This window comes from Saccharomyces cerevisiae, chromosome XVI (assembly GCF_000146045.2).
Source record: "Saccharomyces cerevisiae S288C chromosome XVI, complete sequence".
NCBI classification, from domain to species: Eukaryota; Fungi; Ascomycota; class Saccharomycetes; order Saccharomycetales; family Saccharomycetaceae; genus Saccharomyces; species Saccharomyces cerevisiae.
In genome coordinates, this window is record NC_001148.4 from 67723 (window position 1) to 90409 (window position 22687).

A 22687-nucleotide genomic window follows, 5' to 3' on the forward strand; every position below is an offset into this window, starting at 1 on the left:
CAATGAATCAGGAAGACAACACGGGCGGAGGGGGCATTTTTGGTCTTTTCAAATGGACTAAGGATGCGCTGTTTGGTACGGACATATCACCTTCAATGAAATATAAAGATCAGGAAGAACGAAGAGACCGATCTAGGTATGCCCAAGACGACACAAATTTTTCTATGAAGTTTGGAAATGACTCCAACAGGAGGAGTACAAACTTATCGAGGTCAAATTCGTGGTCTGGTCTGGATTCAACGCTCCATAGGAAGTACGAGTTACTCCCAGAGTACAACGAGAACGGCTTTAACTCAATTGTTAACGGTGACCACCACAGCAAAGAGAGAATACGATCTTTACGAAGTCCTGCTCCGATAGTACCGAGAGAACCACTTCGTAACGAACCTACGGATACATTTGGTCACAGACTACACACAAAAAGGAGAACTATAAATGAGCTTTCCAATTCGCAGATACCCTTTATACCACCTCAGGAAGACGACCCTTTGCTCTCGAAATTATTTAACAAGGATGGAGTTAATGAGGTTAGAAGATCGCCCTATAAGTTATCGGTTAAAGATATACCAGGCAAATTTCCATCTCCCTTAACAAAACGTGATGAAATAGACAATTACTATGTCCGGGACGAAGATGCTTGCCACAAGAATAGAGAGTATAAAAAGGCATATTTTGATCTTTTTGCACAAATGGACTTGAACAGTAGAGACCTGGAAGATTTGTGTGAGGATGTTAGAGAGCAGCGTGAGCAATTCCACAGGAATGAGCAAACTTATAAGCAAGCATACGAGGAAATGAGAGCAGAACTGGTCAACGAGTTGAAGAAATCTAAGACACTCTTTGAAAATTATTATTCATTAGGTCAGAAGTACAAGAGTTTGAAAAAGGTCCTTGATCAAACGATCAGTCATGAGGCTGAACTGGCCACTTCTAGGGAACGGCTGTATCAGGAGGAGGATTTGAAAAACTTTGAAATACAAACATTGAAGCAAAGACTATCCGATTTAGAGCTGAAATATACCAATTTGCAAATAGAAAAGGACATGCAGCGGGACAATTATGAATCCGAAATACATGATTTATTATTACAGCTTAGCCTTCGTAATAACGAGAGAAAAGATACTTCTGCTGGTTCGAATATTTTTTCAACAGGACAATAGGACAGGACTCCATTCCACAATGGAAATAACAGTTACGACTCTAATTCGCATTCATGGGACACTGATTACTTAAAAAATATAGACGGATTCATAGAACGCTGAAGCAGAAAAGCTGACACGTTTCTCCCACTGTAACATTAAAAATACGTCATGATAGCAATGATAATGTGTTAACTACTTAGGTATGTACATTATATAGATAACGGAATAAAAAAAGATACGTTCTTATTATCATCACTCAACACGAGCTGTAATTCCCGCCCATTTTTTCTTCATTATCAGGTTGCGATTTTGAACAAAAAAAGTGAAACTTGAAGTTACGATGTGACATAAATTTGTTAAAATAAAAAAGATAAAATTCAGGATAGAAGTAGGTGCAACGCGAAATTGTCTCTGTCTACTTGTGCCTTGAACATCGAACTTACAACAGATTAACAAAGTATCGTTGCTCTTTTCATTCGTCTGTTCGTTATCATCATTGGATAGGGCTTACTTTCTCGCACGTGATTTTTCCCACAGTATAAATTTTGAGCTATAAGTGGTAATAAAAATTCAATAAAAATATAGGGAAAACAAGCCCAGTAGTTTTGATTTCTTCTATCATGTCAGCTATACAATCGCCAGCACCTAAACCTCTGCAGCCAACTTATCCAGCTGCTTCGCCAGCTTCCACGAATGCATATATGAAGCCGGGCCTAATTGGTAGTCCTGCCGTCAGTAATCATACCGAGCCTAACAATGGTAACAATGAAACTGCGGAGCCTCAGGGACCAAATCAGAGAATTGATTTGGGTGCCATGATCGAAGAATTAACCTCACTATTGGGAAAAGAAAGCTGGACGAAATATGCTCAGATCATCAGTCTTTTCATTTTAGGGAAGTTATCCAGAAAGGAACTTTCTAATGAATTAGAGCTGGTATTTTCACCAAGCGCTGCAAGCTTAGAAAAATCAAATACAAATCATCACCATAGTTTAGTACGACTTCATAACCAACTTTTATTAGGGATTTTTGCTAATTCATTACGTGAAAACCCTCTTGGGAGAAACGGTAATGAGAGTTCTTGGGGATTTGGCAATGGAAGCAACAATCCAAACAATAAACTAAAAAGAATCAATAAGCATAACTCTCAAATTGAAGTCTATAAAAAAATTGTCATGTCGTTACCTCTAAATGATCGAAATAGACTTAAAATGATCACGAAAGAGGCCGGCAAAAGAGGCTTCATTTTTTGCTCTGTATTTCAAGCCAGATTAAATAATATACCCAAAATTCCCATTGTAACCAATCCAGAAAGTTTGAAGCGTGTCAAGAGCAATAATTTAAAAACGCCGCTGGAATGGTCACAAGATATAATGAATGGATTCAACGTTCCTTTAGCGAGCGAAAGCCATTCTTTACCAGACACGGATTCGTTTTACTTAAGAATGGTTGGTATAGCAAGAGAACATGGGTTAGTCGGCACAGTGGACGCACGTTGCGTAGAGCTTATATCATTGGCCCTAGATCAATATCTAAAAAATATAATAGAGTTTACTATTGATACAGTTCGTTATAGAAGGAAGAAATATTCAGATTATTATGATTTGAATGAGAGTGGGCTTTATAAATCCGTATCAGAAATGGCTGCTGATAAACGCGATGCCAAAATTAAGCAGTTAGATGATGATAAAAATGAGGATGAATGTGCCGATGAAGCCAAAAGTATTAATAACGGCAATAACAGTAGCAAGGACGATATTGGCGACATATCAATGAGCAGCATTACAAAGGCTGGCGAAGCAGTTAATGAGGAGTTACATGAAAACAGAACGATATCATTAACGAATGAAGACATATATGATTCGTTATCTATATTTCCGAATTTGGTTGAACCTTCAGGTTCATACTATGCGTTAACTAATTTAGGGCTAGTTAACGATGATGAACTAGTAGATATGAAGAGCAATATTGACGACTTGCCGGACTTCTTAAATGAAAAGCCGACTTTCACGCCTTTGGATGAAAGAAACGTTGGTACAAGGCATGAATTAAATTGGTTAATTAAAGGAATCTTAACGGAAGATTGATGTATAAAAAGTGTGTGTATGCGGTATGTTGTAATTATATTGAAAGATTATAAACCTTATTTGTTTCATATCTAAATGGCTGTGTTAAGAAAGACGATAATGTGACCGAGCTTAAGTGAGCTTTTTCTTTCTTTTACAAAGTTGTGTTTGAACTTCTTCTGAAATCGTTAATAATTTATTGACATTTTTTGAATCGTTCAAGTTTAGCAAGAAAAAGGATTTAGTATCAGAAATTAGTTTTTTCAGAACAAGTGCAATAGGGGTCTCGCATGATTCCTTCTTAAAGATGCTTTTATCAAACTGTTCAATGGACTTCAGATTATTTAACTCGATAAAATAAAAGTCCACCGGTACGGGGTCATTGTTGCCATCGCTTTTTGAATCTCGAGGAAAAAACTGCACCTTGATTATACCCATCCCAGAATGAGGTAAATTTGGGTGTTCATCACAACTAAAATTTAAGGGCAAATCTTCGAGTCCATTTTCTATGATGACAAGTTTGGAATCCAAAGAAATTGAGTGTTTTTCAAATTTCAACTTTATGCTATCTTTATCATTGTGGGAATAATCCAAGAGCATGTCCTGAGAAAATTCGTCATCTGATAAAAATACAAACTGTAAGGTGATCACATATTGTTTTTGATATATTGTATCCTTTTCGGCCAAAAATTTTATTAGAGACTCTCTCAATGAGCCATGTGGAGTGGTGCTTAGAGATATTAAGTTGAAATTTTTTTTTTGGTTCAGGCACATATCATGGTAAACGCTATACTCTTGAGTGAAAAATTTATCTTCAGAAACTTTTAAATGCGGTATCACCCTATTAAATTTGTAAACATGTTCGCTTAGACCTTGGGTTATTACGCCATTTTCGTAATCAAATAAAAGGTTCTCAGGCAAATTTTGCTCCATCACGTAAGCGTAACAGCGCATCGTGCCTTTTTGTTCAATAATAGAGTTTTCAAGTCTCCTACTCCGCAGGAGTTCTTTTTCCACAGTGTTATAGGTATCATTATAAAATTTTTCCTGTTTAGAGGCCATTTCTTTCAAATTTTCCATTTGGTTTTGTAAATGTTCCAAATCTTGCGAGTTTTGTAAGGATTTGCTTATTAGTGGGTTGTTTGCCAATTCCAATTGTTTTATATTTTCATTTATTTCTGAGATGTTTTGTTCCGAATATTCAGCTTGTCTATCTATATCCATGATCTCCTTGTGTAACTTCTCACTTTCCGATTGTAGAGTGGCTATCTGATCAAGTAATTCACGATGTTTGTTTGTCAAATTTTCCATGGATTTTAACTTAGCTTCTTTGAATGCAATAAAATCCTTCCTCAATTGTGATTCGTGGTTTACTTGTCTTTCCAAGTTTTGCTTCTGTAAATTCGCCCAATTTATGTTGAGCTCTTGCAGCGTTTTCTTCAACTGAGATATTTCCTCTGTGATTTCGTGGTCAGGCTCGACATTTTCCATTATTTGCAGCTCATTTTCCCAAAAGATAAGCTTATTATTGTACAATTCTTGAGATTCCTGCCTTTTCAAGATCAGATTCTGGTCGAGTTCAGCCTGCAAGGTTGCCAAAGCGGATTTGTTCTTCTTAATTAAATCAGCGCGTTCACCGTCCTTGGAGTTCAGATTTTGCGTCAAATCTCTAACCTGTTTGAGATACTTTGCTTGTTTGGATTTTTTCTTATAAAGTTCAAACCTGGACTTATTGAGATCTCGAAACTTGATGGTTTTGATTTCTCTTTCGCACTCAATCAATTGAGTCCTGAGAGTATGTCTTTGGAACCTTATTTTGTCTTGGCGGTCTTTTAAGTCCTTAATTTTGCTCATGTTGATGTTTAATGATGCAGATCGAGATACAGATGGGAAGGAATCCTTTACGGGTGGAAGAGCCAATGAACTCTTCATAGACGAAGGTCTAGAGCCATTCATGGTGTTTGTCGTGTTTGTGATATCCATAAGGTTTCGAGATTTTGATGAGGACACATTATCGGGATTGTGAAAGATTCTATTCTTTGAAAGAAAAGCGTGTTTGTTTTGCTGTGACGCCATAAAGTACACTGGTCAGGAAATGGTGCTTTTGCGAGGAGAATGTGTGTGTATGTGTGTGTTGTTAGGGCATTTCATATTCTATATTCATTGTTTTTTTGTTTTTTTTGTTTTTTCAGTTCTTTGTTTACCTATTTTTTCTTTGCCGCAATTGCAAATATTATTAACTTAATTGCGATTATTGAGACTAAACAATAAAGACCTGGCAGTGGAGGCATGACAGAGGATATCGCGAAACGATTGTTTAAGAGTATATTATAAAGTTGACTTGTTTCCTTATAATTATAATTATAAATATATATATATAGATTATTCACAGGAGAAATTGGGGGCACAAATGAGGGGTAAAAATGCAGACATTAACTAAAATCGTTGTTATTAACGTTTCTTGTCATCTGGGGCAGAGCGACTCTAATCCCATCGATATCTTTTGACATCTTAATCTGGCACCCAAGCCTGCTTGTCTCTGTTAGCCCGTAAGCAAGATCGAGCATATCGTTTTCATCATCTTCAGGTTCCGGCAGGGCATCGTAGTAGTCTGGATCAACGATGACGTGACAGGTGGAGCAGGCACAAGAACCGCCGCATGCGCCCTCCATGTCCAGGTTGTGACCTTGAGCGATGTCCAGGATGGTTTCGCCCTCACAGACTTCGTACGTCTTCTGGGAGCCATCCTTCAGAATAAAAGTTATCTTCAGTTCTTCGCCTGGTTTCGGTTTTTTCAAATGGCCATGGTTTAAGAACGAAGACGTAGAGAAGGGCAGAAATCTTGTGGTTGTGGTGGTGCGTGTGAGCAGAGATGGAGAGGTGCGTAAAAGATGTGCTGCGATGTTCGATATTCTAGCTGTGTGTCCAGCCCGAGTAACAATTTTCAGCATTGGGGGCGGGTTGAGTATAGATACGAGAAGCGCCTATTTCGTATGAGGTTTTTTTTTTCTATTATTATGTATATTAGGCATATATATACATATATATATTTTGCATACATATTCATTTTTAAAAAAATGCAACTGCTACACGCTTTGAAAGATTCAATGAAAAGTTTTTCCGACGACCAGAATTGGCTAGCAAAAAAACGAAAATGTAATGGAGTCATGCAAACATGACTAATAGTAACAAAAAAAAAAGATATAGTAGAATTGAGTAAGTAAGTTCTATGTATATTGTTGTTATTTTCTCTAAAAAAAAAAAAAAACTATGTAAAATTAGGAATTAAGAATATGCTTGGAAGGAATGCCGATTTAAAATGTGTAGGATATGCGATGCAAGGGGTCGTGAGAACAAGTAGAGATGTGGTAAAATGCGTCATACCGATGACAACCACAGTCTGTAGTTCTGTTGTGCGACATTGGCAAAGGCATCGTTACTTGCAAAGGCAAACCCAGAGGCAGAGTTAGATTCCTTACTAGCAGCAGCAACTGCACTGGCGGCGTTGCCGTTAAATTCCATATCGAACATGCAATCGTCTTCAGTACTCGTTATTATGTTGCTGTCCGTCTTATCTTTAGTGTGCGTGCATTCTGACTCATCGACAATCGGGTACGATAGCGGAAAAGTTAGCAATTCTTGCTGGTAAGATTGAGAAAAGTCATCGGCATAAGTCGATCTGTCCGGGCTATGCGAGAGCATAGGGGGCTCGAAAGCAACGTTTGAAAACGAAAGAGGGAAGACCTCGTCTTCATAGCGCGAGATGGGGGAAGATTCCACAGAGGACATTGTAAATAATTGTAATTGTATATTATTGTGTGTAAGTTTGGTTGGTTTGGTGTAGCCAATTTAGTTTGGTTTTCTCAAGAATAAAACAAGTAAGAAAGAAAGAGAGTTGCTCCAGACCCTTTCCGAAATCAAGATGAGTCCTGTTCTTATATATACCTTTTTACGCAGAGCCGCTTCTTTATGCACCGTGGAGTAATTACCGAATTGCAAAACCACCCGGGTGTGGATGTGGATGCAAAATAACAGTGAAATGAGTAATAACAATGGTCATAAACATGTGGTGTGCAATGTGTCATCTTCGCGCGCGTGCTAAAAAAAACGAATAACGGTGGTGATCCCGCGGCTTTCCACACTGACGGGGTCACGTGTGTTTATTCTGTTTTCTTCTAACGGCTTCTGTAGATTTCCGGACGGTTCCACGCAGCGCCACAGCTTGGTTCCAGATCGACGGAAGAGAACGTGCAACCCTTTGGGCTGGTTATGAAACAACGCAGATGGAGAATATGGCTCACAACCCCAAGGGACTTCTTGGTTTGGTTTTGTTTACAGTTTTTTGCTTGGCAAAGGTGCCATCGTTTGTCATGATAGCATGACGGTAGCAGGCATCATTGATTTTGCAACTGTTGCGGACCAGGACAGTGGGTATGGTGTAACTTCTGTAACACACCCACAAATGTGGTTGAGTCTCTAATGGAGATGAGTGAGTGGGCGAGCCAGGATAGGGTCTTTGGCATGTGCGGTGCTTACCCGGAAGGGAGATGCGCACGTGACTGTTGAAAAAGGGAAAAGCAGAGGTAATGAATGACGAAGTCGGTTCATTGCATGTGCTGTTACACTTCTTAAATAGATATCGATTAAGAATTACTATAATGATTTGTTACTTATTTTTTATTAACTAGCTTTGGGGGAGAGCCATGGAAAATAGCACTCGGTCTTGTGGCGGAGTTGGATTTGCTTGACTGTGGCCCCCTCACGCTGTTTAATGACGACGAGAGGCAGCAATGATGTTGTTCATTTCTTCGACCTTAGCCTTGGCTCTGGTGAAAGAACCCAATCTCTTCTTGGCGACCTTTCTGGCTCTCTTTTCACCGGAGTTTCTGATCAAATCGATCAATCTTCTTTCATATGGGGACAAACCGGCGATTTCTCTAACCAAAGATCTGACGAACTTGGTTCTGTTGGAGGCAGCACCCTTCTTGTAGGAGATCTTTGGGGCTGGAGTCATTTGGGTGACTTTCTTACCCTTGTTCAAACCAATAGCGATACCTAGAGGAAAAAAATAGAATATCTTATGTTAGTAACAAGCACACTAGTACTCACGTAGTATACGAGCAAAATAAATAAACAAAGACTCCACGGAGTACTGCAACGCTGGGTGCAGGATATAAACGATGTTTGCATATCTCTGGAGCTTAATCTCATCCTGTTTGTATTTCTGTTGTTGGCTTAGTGGTTCAGTTCATTTTGCTTTTGCTCTACAGTTCATTAGTTCAGGTAAACATACCAGTCTTGACAGCCATTTTGTATTATCCTTGCTTCTCTATTCTGTTTTGACTATGGTAATACACGAACTTAAGACTTAACGCTAATTAAAACGAATATTCAAGAAATGCAATGATGTGCCTCTTCCTCTGCCTCTCTCTCTCTCTCTCTCCTAGTGCATTCATGCTAGCTTCCCTCGTCGGGCTTCCCTGAACAGCCTTGGTTGGCAACCCAATGAAAAAGTTCCGCGCACGCGGTATGTGCGTCTTTCGCAACCAGACCTCTCGGTCATGGTCGTCTCCCGCACGGTAAAGCGGAAACAAAAACCCAACACATCCGTGGATGTACGGGTGAAAATACAGTCAAAAAAAAAACAACAACAACAACATTGTCTAAACGAGTCGTGATGCATTTTTTAACACAAATTGGAGAGGCACACAATGTGCACACAGCGCAAAACTATACATCTATTTAAAAACTTTTTTAAAACCAGTCCAGCCTTTCCTCCCTTTAGCCTTAGAATCTCGTTCCAATAACGATGCCGTGGACACTTGCTCCTTATTGATGTTAATCAACTCATCGATTTCCGCTTGCAGTTCAGTGATTCTTTCCTCTAATTGGCCGTTCTCCCTCATCACCTCATTGTTCCTGGATATGGTCCTTTCCAAGTCTTCTCTCAGATCTGCCTTTGGTAGTGACGCGTCCGGGTTCGGTAAATTTTGCTTGCGAATCTCTTCCTCAATTTGGCTTTTGATATCAGTGATTGTATTTATCAGGTCGTTTTTTTCATCCAACAGCATCTCCATATTCAATCTGTTCTGAATCAGCTCGTTAGCGGCGCTGATATTCTCTTTGTTCAAAATTGAATAGTCGTGTTCTAGCTTCTGCGCCTCTCTTTGTAGTTGGTGGTTTTGAATTCTTAGTGATTCGTAGTGGTCCTCTTTTTTTTGCTCTTTTTCATGGATTTCTACGTACTCTCCCCTGTATCTTCTTAATGTTAATGGTGTGATATATACACCTGTCATTGCATCATGAACGAAAAGATCGACATTGTAGGAAAAAGTGCCGTCATCATTGCCCTTAAATGAGTTCCCATTTGACAATCCCATTTGCACTACAGAAGCGTCATCCTGGTTTCCCATTAAATAGTAATTGAAGAGTTCGTCCTTTAAAAAATCCAATAGTTCATCGAATCTCAATTTTACTAAAGTTTCTTCATTCTTTAACATTAAATTTACAGCAAACTTCAAAAGCACTTCAATACCCTCTACGAATACAATATCAAAAATTCTTAACACAAACTCTAACGGAAACTTGTATGCGAAAAATGTCAAAAACCATTGTGTAGCGTACATTGTGGAGCTAATTCCCTCACGGATCAAGCGATTGTACAAAGAAGGTGAATGCTCCTCTAATAATCTATCAAATTGATAAAGCATTAACATCAGCCCAGGCATTCCTGGTAAGAAAAGCTCTCTTAATCCATAATTCTTCATTAATCCAACGAGTAGTCCAAAAGATTCGGCCTCGTTTTCACAGTTTATTAATAGCGGCGCTGCAATGAACCCCATGCCTTGCGTGTACCCAACATCTGGATCATAAACAGAATACACCTTTATTACCTTGTATAGTGACTCCATTTTGTCCTCGGCCACAAACTTCGTTCTCCTTAAATCTCTACGTATTGTTGCTTCATGAAGACATTCGGTATCCAATAGAGTTTCATATATATCTTCCATTTCTCTTGATTTGGAATTCGCCATCAGCTGCCAAATGATACCTCGAATTTGTGGTGGTATCCCATTGGTAACATGGGCTTCTAAATTTTCTGGTTCGTTGCTTGCCACTGTAGCATAATCATTAACTACTTGAGTCCAGAAGGACCAATCAATTTTAAACATTTCTCTATCTTCTTCATTAACATTCTCCACTTCGTTATACTCGGACAAGTTCTCCAGAAATGACGTAAATGTCGATTTTAAAAAGCTTTGACCTTCCTGCAACGACTCTCTAGTTTCTTCCCCCTCTTTATTCAAATGGTGACTGGTCTTGCGGTAACGACTAGCGATCAAATTAATTTCTGCAGTGGACTCTAATTGCGCAGTTTTGGAACCAGTGAGAGGAACATGATGATAACTATTTCTTTTAGTTTCTTCGAAGTTTTTACGGAACTTCTCTGACTTCATTTCTTCCTCTAGTGGCGGTGGAACAGCATTCTTCGTCTTCGGTGGTTGTTCCCTTTGTTTGCCCCTTGGAGGTAATTTTGGTGACGTTGATGTCGCAACATTTTGTCTAGGTGGTAATGGTGGCGAAGATGTAGTGGGAATTGCGGAAACCTCGTTCTCGCTTGAGTTATCACCTTTTTCATTTATGATTTGTGTGGGTATAGGTGGTACTTTCCTAGCAGTTTCTGAGGAAAGATTCTCTGCTGTTACGGGCCCATCTTCTATAGCAGCTTTTTGTTCCTTGTTTTCATTCAAGTTTATTCCTGCGGCTACCTCATTGGTAATATGAATCTGGTTATTATCATTTTCTGACGACCTTTCTGGGGTTACTTCACTACTTATAGAAATGTCGTTCGCATTTGCAGCTGTCGTAGTACCAGATTCGTCATCGAGAAATTTACTCGAGGATGATTTCTCACCTCCAGAATTTTTTCCAGTTACTTCCCTATTTTCTGGACTACTAACAACCTCTTTCGTATCAGCGTAAACCTTCTCATTCTCTTTGACTGCATCATATTCTTTTTCAATATTCAGCCCATTTGGGGCTTGCACATCCGTTGTCACATCTTTTTCAACATCCAATGGCTCATTTAAATCAATTTCAGAACTAGGTTCTCTCGTTTCTTGCCTTTGTTCATTAACGTTTTGTTCAGTGATTTGGGTGTCTTCATCACCAGAGATCCCAATAGGTTCTTCTCTTGATACATTTGTGGGTGCTTCATGGCCTAAACTTTGTTGCTTGTCATTTAGTTCTTTGTCCGAATGGAGGGGCTCAGTTGGAATTATAGCTATCTCTTCATATTGGTCTGATGGCGTTGATTTTATCTCTTCCTCCATTGAACCCAAATTATTCGAATGATTATCACCTTCGTGAACTTCAGAGGCGATCGTATCTGTATTTTTCTCAATAGATTTGTCTGAAGACATTGCTCTATTAACGTTCTACTTTACACTGGTGGTAGGAGCTGTTTTATTTTGAGTATTAACTAATCAATCTCAATTACGTTCGATCCAAACCCTTTTTTTTCGTTATATGAGCGAAGCTTCTGAATAAGCCCTCGTAATATATTTTCATGAAGAATTTAGGTCCAAAAAAAAGATGGGCATTAATTCTAGTCATTTAAAAAATTCTATAGATCAGAGGTTACATGGCCAAGATTGAAACTTAGAGGAGTATAGTTACATAAAAGAAGGCAAAACGATGTATAAATGAAAGAAATTGAGATGGTGCACGATGCACAGTTGAAGTGAACTTGCGGGGTTTTTCAGTATCTACGATTCATTTTACTCTTTTTTTGGGTTTGGTGGGGTATCTTCATCATCGAATAGATAGTTATATACATCATCCATTGTAGTGGTATTAAACATCCCTGTAGTGATTCCAAACGCGTTATACGCAGTTTGGTCCGTCCAACCAGGTGACAGTGGTTTTGAATTATTACCATCATCAATTTTACTAGCCGTGATTTCATTATTCATGAAGTTATCATGAACGTTAGAGGAGGCAATTGGTTGTGAAAGCGCTTGAGAATTTGTTTGAGTTGTTATGAGGTTCGGACCGTTGCTACTGTTAGTGAAAGTGAAGGACAATGAGCTATCAGCAATATTCCCACTTTGATTAAAATTGGCGCCACCAAACAAAGCAGACGGGGTCAGTGGCACTAATGATTGCAGCTGTTGCTGTTGCCCTAGAAAAGGCGTGACTGAGCGATGCGAAGGTGTGCTTCTTGGTATTGTCACTGGAGAGTTACGAGAGGGTGGACGGTTAGATAACAGCTTGACTAGATCACTGAAACTTGCTCCTGATTTCAATGGCACAGGTGAAGGCCCTACTGAGCCAGGAGAAACATATTTAACACTGATATTGTTGACATTTTCCTCCGGAAGAGTAGGGTATTGGGCGATAGTTGCAGAACCGACAATATTTTTAATGGCGCTACCATTACTATTGTTATAACTGATATGCGGTAATGGGATTGCACACTGTGATAACAGAAACGGCGCACATACCTCTTCCAGTACTTGAATGTATTTTTCACAAGTCTGGATTTTAAAAGTGGCCAGTTTTTTTAATAGCATCAGAACAGTGTTAATTTGTTGTAATAATTGTGCGGTCTCGTTATTCTCAGCATTCGATTTTGAGTTTGAGAGTAGAGTCTTTATGGGTACTAGGACTGCATTGAACAAGTAATAAGAACAATTCCAGGCAAAATATGGGGTGACATTATGATTGTCCATATAGCTACTTACAGACATAACAGTTCTTTGTGCTGCATCGCTTAACATGATGGAGCATCGTTTAACTTCATAACTTTGATGATCATTTTGATCCTGTTCTAGTTGTGACTTTTTCTGGGTAAAATTAGTGAAAAAATCTCTTAATACATAAATGATAAGAGACAACTGTTTCCACTTCAGTTCGAATCTTGTAAAGGATAGCCAAGGGTGTTCCTTCAACAAATTGGTTAGAGCGGTGGTGGAAATATCCATTTGTAAAAACTTTGGTGCCTGTCTCGAAACCTCCTCAATCTCATTACAAATCATCAAGCATTTTTTTGCACATATAGGACTTTTTTCTGCAGTTACTGTTTTGTCTAGTTCATAGATTTTTGTGAAAACTTGTAAGAGCCTTGCTGTTTCAATGATGCCATGATATATGGTGGGACCTGTTGTGGTACGCTGCACATCGTCGACAGAAGAAGGGAAGGAGATTGTATTCTGAGAAAGCTGGATGGATCGACCATAAAGCAGGGACAATTGGATCTCCCAAGAGTAGACAGACCACCAAATTCGGCGTCTTTGTTCCAGAATGCTGCTATCACTGAAGGACGAGGGGAGGTCCCTATTCAAGCCCAATGATATGGCCATTCTTATGGAAAAGCTGTGAAAATTATAGCTAGTATTTGTTTTCTGCCTCCACTGTGTATATCGCGACAGAAGATGTAGGGCTGTCACCAAAATTATGGAACCTGACTCGAAGACCTTGCTCGTCAAATGAGATTTAGCATTTTGATAGTAAAAAACATCTATATCAGTAGATTCCCCCTCTATACACCAGGCTCCAATGGCTAATATGCAGTTAAAAAGGATTTGCCATTGATCCTTCGACGCGATTTCAATCTGGTTATTATACAACATCATTAGCGTCGGTGAGTGCACGATAGGGCAGTAGGGGTGAAAATTATTGAGATAACTTTGAAGTAAACGGGATGTTGTGGATCTAGAAGCCAACGTGTATCTATCCGTAATCATGGTCGGGAGCCTGTTAACGTTAGAGTTCGTGTAATTTTCCGGTTTAAAGCCAATAGATCGAAGAATACATAAGAGAGAACCGTCGCCAAAGAACCCATTATTGTTGGGGTCCGTTTTCAGGAAGGGCAAGCCATCCGACATGTCATCCTCTTCAGACCAATCAAATCCATGAAGAGCATCCCTGGGCATAAAATCCAACGGAATTGTGGAGTTATCATGATGAGCTGCCGAGTCAATCGATACAGTCAACTGTCTTTGACCTTTGTTACTACTCTCTTCCGATGATGATGTCGCACTTATTCTATGCTGTCTCAATGTTAGAGGCATATCAGTCTCCACTGAAGCCAATCTATCTGTGACGGCATCTTTATTCACATTATCTTGTACAAATAATCCTGTTAACAATGCTTTTATATCCTGTAAAGAATCCATTTTCAAAATCATGTCAAGGTCTTCTCGAGGAAAAATCAGTAGAAATAGCTGTTCCAGTCTTTCTAGCCTTGATTCCACTTCTGTCAGATGTGCCCTAGTCAGCGGAGACCTTTTGGTTTTGGGAGAGTAGCGACACTCCCAGTTGTTCTTCAGACACTTGGCGCACTTCGGTTTTTCTTTGGAGCACTTGAGCTTTTTAAGTCGGCAAATATCGCATGCTTGTTCGATAGAAGACAGTAGCTTCATCTTTCAGGAGGCTTGCTTCTCTGTCCTCTCTTAAAATGATGGCGTGCATTACGTAGACACAATCTGGAGATGAAGCTGAAAATCTGGGGAAGGATGACGGAAAAAATAGCTCATAAAACAGAAAAAGGCCCGAAGTAACAATAGGAAAAATTAATTGCACTAAACAAAGAAAACGATATTATGGTGATTAAACTGATACAGAATTATGTAAATACTTTGAAATTATAGAAGGTTTGTAGAATAAAAAAAATACTGGGCGAATGCTGTCTCAAAGGACGCGGACGTTTTGAAACTTCTTGCCGCTCACGCACCCAAACCAATCGCCCCTCTGGGGCCTCCATGCAATGTTGTTTATCTCTTGTGTTTTATTGGCATACATCATGTTAGGAGTCTCTAGTGTCTTGCACACCTGCTTGCTGTTGTTGTTTAAACTTAAGGGATCCTCGTTTAAACCGGATCCTGCGCCACCGTCTGTCATCTCTGTGTCGCCGTCAGGGTCCTCCAAGGAAGTTCCATGAATACTGGGGGATTTGCTACCTGCAGCGTTAATTTCCATAAAGGAGCTGTTCAAGTCCCAATAGAGCACCTGGCAGTCATCTCCGCACGAGAGCAAAACATTGCGCTTTGTGGGATGCCATTTAATCCCGTTTACCGAAGAACCGTGGCCTTGTAAGTTTAGTATAGGGGATTCTGGGTTCCTCATATCTAGAATAATGATTTTGTTCGAGTCAGCTGCAAAAGTGGCCAACACATTTGGGTCATACGGTGATGGCTCCAGCCTCAATAAGGCGTCCGAACCTTTCGACGACGGTGTTATAGTACCCGCAGTGGCTCCAGACACTGAGGAAGAGGGAGGCTCGTAAATAATTGTACTGTGCGCAAGCGATCTTAAATCAAATACTCGTACACTACCGTCCCCACCACAACTAGCAAATAATTGGGTCGATTTTGTCAAAAACCTTACATCAAAAACTTCGCTGTCGTGAGCGATCAATTGGGTCTTAACGTAGTGACTGCTTTGCAGATCCCATACAATGCATGTGGTGTCGATGGAACTTGAGATTATCAAGTTAGTATCGACCGTGTTCCAGTCAAATGATGTTATTGGTGGGAAAGTGCCTATGACCTTCATGTCATCTGCGGCCGCGGGATTGGCGGGGTGCTGTCTATTGTATTTACACAGAGATAGATTTATTTGTTCTTGGAACTGTCTTTCCTCAGGGCTAACGCTCCAAATCCGTAAGGAGTCAGAACACGTCGCGAGTTTCCTTGGATACAATTGAGAGGGGACCCATTGGATTTTGCTCACAGGATAAACCACATCTGCGTCCACTACGCTTTCCCAGCTCAGTAGATCATTAGAGTGCAGAACCTGCAACTTATTTCTGCTGTCCTCTTTGTACGAACCCAAGCAGACGTAGTCGTCGGCGCTCCAATCGAGCCCAAAGAGTGGATAGTGTGATTGATATTCGCACACGGAGGCCATGGAAGGGTTCATCAGATTGCTTACAACCGGAATATTTGCAGCATAGCCCCTCGCCTGCTGTAACTGAGAATGATTTGGTGAAAAAACTGGTGGCGAGAAATCTAACGGTGAATACATCGGCGATCGACTTGCATAGTACGTGGCACTTAGGTCACAGCCACTATTCCTTTTGCTGTTACCGCCATTGGTAGTGTTGCCAGACATTCCAAAGGGAGATGGGCCTCTACCTTGATCTTGTGCCGCCGAGGAAGGCCCATTAGTACCACTCAAGTAATTGTTCTTGTTATATGGCTGCCGCTGCGATGAGCCAAACGATATTGAGCTCCTTTTATTGCCATTGTGAAAGGGATCCATTTGAAGGGCGTGTATTTGCTCCTATAATTCCTTTCCTTCTTGTTGTCTGTTGACCCTTTAGGTTGTATGCCACTCTCGAAAACCTAAAGAACTGATTACTAAATTATTTATACAAGATTTCAGATGACAAGATGGTTCACCCCTTGCCCCTGGTCTTCCTCCCAGTAATTATTCATATTCCATTTTTTTTCATAAACGCACGCTAAGGAAAAAGAAGAGACTGAAAATTCTTGCATATTAGAATATAAAATGATATATACTACATTTATATACATCCTTAAACTGTGAAAGAAAGAATAGCGATACAAATGTCTAGGCAGTCCCTAGGACAGTGCCGGAGTTGTCATTGTGGAGAGGCAATGGTGTTTCTGTGGACATTAACGGTTCGTAATCTTTAGTTCTGTCGATATCCTCATCTCTGTAATACTTAATTCCCCAAGGTATTAATCGAATTAAACCGTCTAAACTTTTTTCGATTTTGGTGATGATCCATCCTGGTGGAGTGATCTTGTTAAACCACGATTCCTTGTAGCCTATGGCGTAACCGACACATAAGCCGAAAAAATGACCCCAGAAACTGGAGCCAGGTATAACGACGGCAATTGCGACTAATAGTACTAGGGGTGTATATAATGTCGGAATTGAGTAGTCTGTGCGAAAGATCCTTGTTCTAGGGCGGATCTGTGATTCTTTAAAACTATAGTATGCGAATAAGGTGAAACACCACCCACTGGCGCCTGCAACTAATGCTTCTGGATATAGCAACTTACCCAACAAACAGTACAGAATTCCGGCAAATAGAGCACTCAGGTTCAAAAAAACACCTGTGTACACAGTCCCATGCGTTTCTTCGAAGAGATTCAAGGGTGCCCAGATGGCTAGCACATTGAACAGTAAATGAGGCAATGATAGGTGAATTAAAGGATAAAGCGATAGCCTGCTCATTTGCAGTTTGAACAATGACTCTGGCGCCAACGACAGGTCTTCCCTTAGGGCAAAAATAAAACTTAACAGGTAAATAGCGGTTAGAAATACCACAAGGCCTGTGGTCAACGCAGCTGGTGGATGACCACCGGGAAAAACGTACGACTTCCAATTCATAGCACGACCAAATAGCACAACCTAACAACCAGAGTGAATTGCTGTTCTCAGTGCTTCCAATTAAGCCTTTCCCATCCCCCTATTCTTCTTGTATCGATGCAGTTCAAAAAAAAAAAAAAAAAGAGGCTTTAGATCTCAAAGGGCCGAAAAAAGTGAAAAATTTTCTCGAGAAATCATAAAAGCAGCCATCGCCATATATAAACAATCTATGCATATGTATGCAGCATGGCATCGCATCTTTCTTGGCGACCCGGTAGTAGCATTTAACTTCCATTAGAACCATATAAAATGCATGGGCCTACTTCAAAAGCTATTTCCCGCAATGTGAGAAGCGTGAAGAGACCAAGAAGAGCACCTAGGCCCGTGGTCTCCACGCAGGCTATGAACAAGTTGTCTAACGTAACACTCTCTGCTGAACAAGAAAAGTTGAGAGAGCGCGTTTTGTCGTTCATGCGTTCCAACTTATCTCAGTACAAGTCTGACTGGAAACATCCGGCCATGTTTGTAATCCAAGGGGACGCAGGTACAGGCAAGTCTGTGATTCTAAACTCCTTGTTCAATGAAATTCAGAAACTATCCCAGTTCTCACCTTCTTCTGAAGATATCTTACATGGGACACATAATTATCTGGTAGTCAACCATCCCGAGATGTTAAAGTTATATATCCGGATTAGTGACAGTTTCAAATATATTTCTAAATCGTCACTAGAACGGCCCACTTCGTTGATCAACAATCTACAGAAGAGAAAAGTCATGGCCGATGTAGTCATTGTAGATGAAGCACATTTGTTGGCCACTTCTAAGGATGCTTTCAAAAGATTTTATGGCGAAAACCATCTCAAAGACTTAATGTCCCTTTGTAAAGTGCTTGTATTGGTTTACGATGATAAGCAAGCTTTAAGAATGGGTTCCTATTGGGATGAAGGTTCTAATAACGGTGCCACTTTAAAGGACTTTTACAACGAGATTCCACCAAAATCCAGAGACTGGTACACTTTAAAACAGCAGTTTAGGGTTGCTGCCCCACAAAACGTGTTGAACTGGATTGACCAAATTAGTGTCGCAGGTAAAATCCCACCAATTGAATCTGTGCTATCTAAGGGCAATGCAGATTGTGCTGACGATAAAATTAAGAATTTTGATTTCAAAATTTGGGATGATTGTGGCGCCATGTACGAGGCAATCAAGGAGAAAGACCGTCAATACGGCCAATGTAGGATGCTATCTACTTACGATTTTCCCTATCGCTTGGACGGAAAAGACTATTACGTTGAATGTGGTGACAATTTCAAAGTTCGCTGGGATCGCTATACTCCACGTGAAGTGACGCCTTGGAGTGAGCGTTGCGACACGATTGATGAGGTAGGTAGTGTGTATACTATCCAAGGGTTTGATCTGAATTATGCTGGTGTAATTTTGGGCCGTTCCATTGGGTATGATGCGGCTAATGACTGCATCAAACTAAGACCAGAGCTGTATGACGATAGGGCCGGTTTCACCAAAAAGAAAAACATTCACAATGCAGAGGACGTTAAGCAAAAGATTATTATGAATAGCATTAATGTCCTCTTAACTCGTGGCGTGCGTGGTCTGTATGTTTATGCATACGATCCTGAATTAAGAGAGAGACTGCTTCGTCCATCAAAAAAATAGGAAGTACATAGTATAGACAAATTTTATAAATATTAACTTTTATTTGTTGCGATCTTCACTAATCTACGCAGATTTTGCCTTCGGTATATTAGCCTTCTTCTTGTTGAGTGCTTCCCAAGTGATTCCACCAAATACTATAAACATCCCCACCCATTGCTGGAAACGTACACTCTTACCGAAGACAATAATACTCAAAATCATCGAGACCATTTTCCTGGTGACTGTTATCATGATCAAAACTAAAGAGCCAAATTGTTCTAGAGTATAGAAAATAAAGCATTGTCCCATAGCGCCACAGAACGAATAAAGCATTAAATAGCCCCACACTTGTGGGTCCATCGTCAATACAGAAACGGCATTATCCCATTGTTTGCAGTCGATCACAATAAAATACAAAATATTCCACAATATCACGAAGAGGTTCAGTGTAAACATCAAGTGTGCACCTGTTATCAAAGTTTGTTTTCCCTTTTCTTTGGCCTTATTGGCCTTTAGTAGCTTATCTTGGGTGGCGTTGGTCAATCCATCAAGGAATAAACTAGAGAAAAGTAGTCCAAACCCTTGTAATTTGTTATCATTTCCGCTCTCATTAAAGGATCTCTTCAACTTTTTACCATCGTTGCCACCTATAGTGAAAATAGTGACACCGAGACTTACCAAGAGAGCTACAACTTTTTTTTGGCTTGCTATGGGCGTCCTATACAAAAGCAAATGCACCAACAACACGGGGATCATCTTGCATGACTTTGCTAACATGTAAGTGAGATAATCCACGTGCTTTAAAGAAGTTGTAGCCAGCGGGCCTGAACTACTCTGTGTAAATGATATCAACATCAATTGTTTCCAATGATCTTTAATCATTTTTCTGGGCGGATATTCCACCTTCTTCCAGTTTAAGTACAGGTAGCCCATCATCATTGCCACAGAAGCTTGTATGAGGGATATTACATTAGGGAATTGAAACTTTCCCATGGAGTTTGGCCAGGTTCTTGTAGCCAAAGGCTCCTGTACTAATGCCCACGTCAAAAAAGTAGCATATATACCAATCGCACAGATCACCAAACTGGATGTACTTCCCGCCATACAAATATACGAATACTGCCTTGTTTACTTCTTCTTGTTACGTTGTAATTCTGGTTCTAATTACATTGCTGTCATTTTTTCATGTTCGATGGGATCTACAAAACAACCTTTAGAAGCGATCTCAGGGAAGCTTTGGAAGAGAAACAGCTGATGATTCTGGCATTCCACAAACTACAACAACGAACCAAACGACATATTCCATTGCAGTGATTTGATTGGGAGTAAGCTTTTATAAACGAGCAGACCAATATGATTTACGTAGTATTTCGTTGTCTTTACCACATCGTTGTTCGTGATAAGTTCTGAAAATTTTTTTTGGAGTATATTTGCTAGAGTTAATCCAACAATATTAGCATAAACGAGCAGCTGGAGACTAGGTTATTTGAATTATTTGAGCATCAAAGTGATCAATTGTATTATATTACAGTGTAATTTTCTTTTTTTCCATATTGAATCAAAAACTAGCCACGCTTGAAACTAAAGATGGTTGCCTATTCTCCAATCATTGCCACCTATGGTAATCGTGCAGAACAGTTTTTAGAAACAGACTCAGACTTCGCTAAGTATCATGCGAAATTGAATAAAAAGTTGCAACACTTGAGGAGCCGTTGCCATTTGGTCACCAAGGATACAAAGAAATACTCAAGTAAAAATAAGTATGGCGAAATTAACTCCGAGGATTATGATAATAAAACTAAATTGATTGGTGTTTTGATTTTACTACACGCTGAAAGGGACTTGGCACTGGCTGAAACTTTGAAATTGAGAGCTCGTCAAAGAGGAAAGTTAAAGAAAAGTGAAGAAAAGGTTTTATCCACAAGATTGAAGAAGGCCTGCAAGACTGCTGATAAATTGGTTAACGTCACTCAAAATGAACAGCAATGGATAACTCGTGCCCAATATTTAGCGTTCGCTAAATTGGTACATTCAGAGTACCTAATTAATGGAAAAAGGTTCAAGAGGAAGGACAATGCCAAAATTTCGAACAACCTAGCCCTCGTTTTCGCCGCATTGGAACACTTGAAGAATCTAAGCTTATTAGCTGAAGAAGTTGTAGATAACATTGTTAATAAATACCAGTACTCTCTCAAGCAGTACGCGGGAAATTTAATTACAACGCCCGAAATAAATAACTTTATCGTGGAAAGAGTTCAATCTGATGAGAACAAGGACGATGAGCTTGTGAAATTGTTATTAGACAATGGATTCAATATGAAAAAAATTACAACCTCAACTGAAGATCAAAAGGTTACCACTAACATAAACTGGAGATCTTTCAACGCCAAGATAATCGATGCTGAAGTTGCTCAATTTTTGGAACAAGGTCTATCTATCCACCCAACTCAGATTACTCAATATACACAGAGGCTATCAAAATTGGAGAAAGCTTTAGACCGTCATGAATTTTTCATCGCAAACCACGACGATCAAGATGACATAGACGAGATGGTTGAAAATAGTTCTGAAAACAATCAGATAATTTTAGCCTACATTAAATATAATATTCTTTTGACCTCTATATCTCGTGAAAGAGATTTGTTTACTCATTTATGGAATCAATGGCTGAAATTAAATACTTCATTACCATCGAAGTTAACCAAATATAAAGAAATGGAACGTATTGTGAAGAATTTGACAAAATATTTATCGGACATAATGGAGCTACCTGGTGTGTATTCAGATGACGAGCTGCTAAGCCAATTAGACTTATGCAAGCTGTATTTCCAGTTATTTCTGAATACGGGCTGCCTGAGTGTTTTATATCAGTCGAAAGGCAGATATATGGAGGCGTTAGCTCTATATGTGGACGCTTACCGAAGATTAGAAAACAAATTATCTGAAATTGAATCTCTAGACGAAATCTTACTTCCAGCAAATCTTTTGTCATTGAATTCTGTCCGAAGCTTACAAAAGAGAATCGAAAACGGTGGTAATAGTGTCATTACTTTGGCGGAATACGAAAAAAGAAATCATGGTGGCAGCTTAGGGAAATATGATTTGACAGTGATTGAAAAATTGGATAGTAAAAAAATACTGCCAACGGACATACAATTGAAAAATTTATTCCCTCTCAAGCCAAAAATGCTGCCCATTCCTAGTAAACCAACACTTTTTGATTTGGCCTTCAACTACATAACATATGATAAGCAAGAGCCCTCAGCTTCTCAAGTGAAAGATTCAGTCACAGAAACCGAGAGCATCTCTCAAACACCAATTTCTAATGAGCAGACGGAAGGAGAGCCTAAAAAGAAGCGTGGTTTCTTGGGCCTATTTGGTCGTTAATATTTTTCTAGTATGACTGTATTTATAGTACTATATAGATTATTCCATTTAAACAAATGATGATTGCCAACTATAGTAGCCAAATAACGAAGT

General features: G+C 39.6%; 13 protein-coding genes and 1 non-coding gene across 14 annotated transcripts, besides 1 other annotated feature; 5 read left to right on the forward strand and 9 right to left on the reverse strand.

Moving 5' to 3' along the window:
- Positions 1–2: 2 nt before the first annotated feature.
- BBP1 (Bbp1p) lies at positions 3–1160 on the forward strand (the record flags this gene model as incomplete). The annotated part of the gene is made up of 1 exon (NM_001184069.1): positions 3–1160. The coding sequence occupies one exon, from the start codon at positions 3–5 to the stop codon at positions 1158–1160; it is 1158 nt and encodes a 385-aa protein (NP_015068.1).
- Positions 1161–1762: 602 nt separating this feature from the next.
- On the forward strand, positions 1763–3229 carry HFI1 (Hfi1p; the record flags this gene model as incomplete). Its single annotated transcript, NM_001184068.1, has 1 exon — positions 1763–3229. The coding sequence occupies one exon, from the start codon at positions 1763–1765 to the stop codon at positions 3227–3229; it is 1467 nt and encodes a 488-aa protein (NP_015069.1).
- A 111-nt stretch (positions 3230–3340) lies between these two features.
- Positions 3341–5284, reverse strand: VIK1 (Vik1p; the record flags this gene model as incomplete). Its single annotated transcript, NM_001184067.1, has 1 exon — positions 3341–5284. One exon carries the CDS (start codon positions 5282–5284, stop codon positions 3341–3343), a length of 1944 nt encoding a protein of 647 aa, NP_015070.1.
- A 25-nt stretch (positions 5285–5309) lies between these two features.
- Positions 5310–5505: an origin of replication (ARS1605; Autonomously Replicating Sequence).
- Positions 5506–5640: 135 nt separating this feature from the next.
- YAH1 (adrenodoxin) lies at positions 5641–6159 on the reverse strand (the record flags this gene model as incomplete). Its single annotated transcript, NM_001184066.1, has 1 exon — positions 5641–6159. The coding sequence occupies one exon, from the start codon at positions 6157–6159 to the stop codon at positions 5641–5643; it is 519 nt and encodes a 172-aa protein (NP_015071.1).
- Positions 6160–6586: 427 nt separating this feature from the next.
- On the reverse strand, positions 6587–6997 carry ATG41 (Atg41p; the record flags this gene model as incomplete). The annotated part of the gene is made up of 1 exon (NM_001184064.1): positions 6587–6997. The coding sequence occupies one exon, from the start codon at positions 6995–6997 to the stop codon at positions 6587–6589; it is 411 nt and encodes a 136-aa protein (NP_015073.1).
- Positions 6998–7976: 979 nt separating this feature from the next.
- On the reverse strand, positions 7977–8517 carry RPL36B (60S ribosomal protein eL36 RPL36B; the record flags this gene model as incomplete). The annotated part of the gene is made up of 2 exons (NM_001184312.1): positions 7977–8263; positions 8502–8517. The coding sequence occupies 2 exons, from the start codon at positions 8515–8517 to the stop codon at positions 7977–7979; spliced, it is 303 nt and encodes a 100-aa protein (NP_015074.1).
- Positions 8518–8946: 429 nt separating this feature from the next.
- Positions 8947–11631, reverse strand: GYP5 (GTPase-activating protein GYP5; the record flags this gene model as incomplete). The annotated part of the gene is made up of 1 exon (NM_001184063.1): positions 8947–11631. The coding sequence occupies one exon, from the start codon at positions 11629–11631 to the stop codon at positions 8947–8949; it is 2685 nt and encodes an 894-aa protein (NP_015075.1).
- A 208-nt stretch (positions 11632–11839) lies between these two features.
- YNCP0002W lies at positions 11840–14926 on the forward strand. The gene has a single exon (NR_172478.1).
- On the reverse strand, positions 11989–14634 carry GAL4 (galactose-responsive transcription factor GAL4; the record flags this gene model as incomplete). The annotated part of the gene is made up of 1 exon (NM_001184062.1): positions 11989–14634. The coding sequence occupies one exon, from the start codon at positions 14632–14634 to the stop codon at positions 11989–11991; it is 2646 nt and encodes an 881-aa protein (NP_015076.1).
- YPL247C (uncharacterized protein) lies at positions 14903–16474 on the reverse strand (the record flags this gene model as incomplete). The annotated part of the gene is made up of 1 exon (NM_001184061.1): positions 14903–16474. One exon carries the CDS (start codon positions 16472–16474, stop codon positions 14903–14905), a length of 1572 nt encoding a protein of 523 aa, NP_015077.1.
- Positions 16475–16786: 312 nt separating this feature from the next.
- On the reverse strand, positions 16787–17575 carry RBD2 (putative rhomboid protease RBD2; the record flags this gene model as incomplete). Its single annotated transcript, NM_001184060.1, has 1 exon — positions 16787–17575. One exon carries the CDS (start codon positions 17573–17575, stop codon positions 16787–16789), a length of 789 nt encoding a protein of 262 aa, NP_015078.1.
- A 288-nt stretch (positions 17576–17863) lies between these two features.
- Positions 17864–19228, forward strand: YPL245W (uncharacterized protein; the record flags this gene model as incomplete). Its single annotated transcript, NM_001184059.1, has 1 exon — positions 17864–19228. One exon carries the CDS (start codon positions 17864–17866, stop codon positions 19226–19228), a length of 1365 nt encoding a protein of 454 aa, NP_015079.1.
- A 63-nt stretch (positions 19229–19291) lies between these two features.
- Positions 19292–20311, reverse strand: HUT1 (UDP-galactose transporter HUT1; the record flags this gene model as incomplete). Its single annotated transcript, NM_001184058.1, has 1 exon — positions 19292–20311. One exon carries the CDS (start codon positions 20309–20311, stop codon positions 19292–19294), a length of 1020 nt encoding a protein of 339 aa, NP_015080.1.
- Positions 20312–20794: 483 nt separating this feature from the next.
- On the forward strand, positions 20795–22594 carry SRP68 (signal recognition particle subunit SRP68; the record flags this gene model as incomplete). Its single annotated transcript, NM_001184057.1, has 1 exon — positions 20795–22594. One exon carries the CDS (start codon positions 20795–20797, stop codon positions 22592–22594), a length of 1800 nt encoding a protein of 599 aa, NP_015081.1.
- Between the last annotated feature and the right edge of the window lie 93 nt (positions 22595–22687).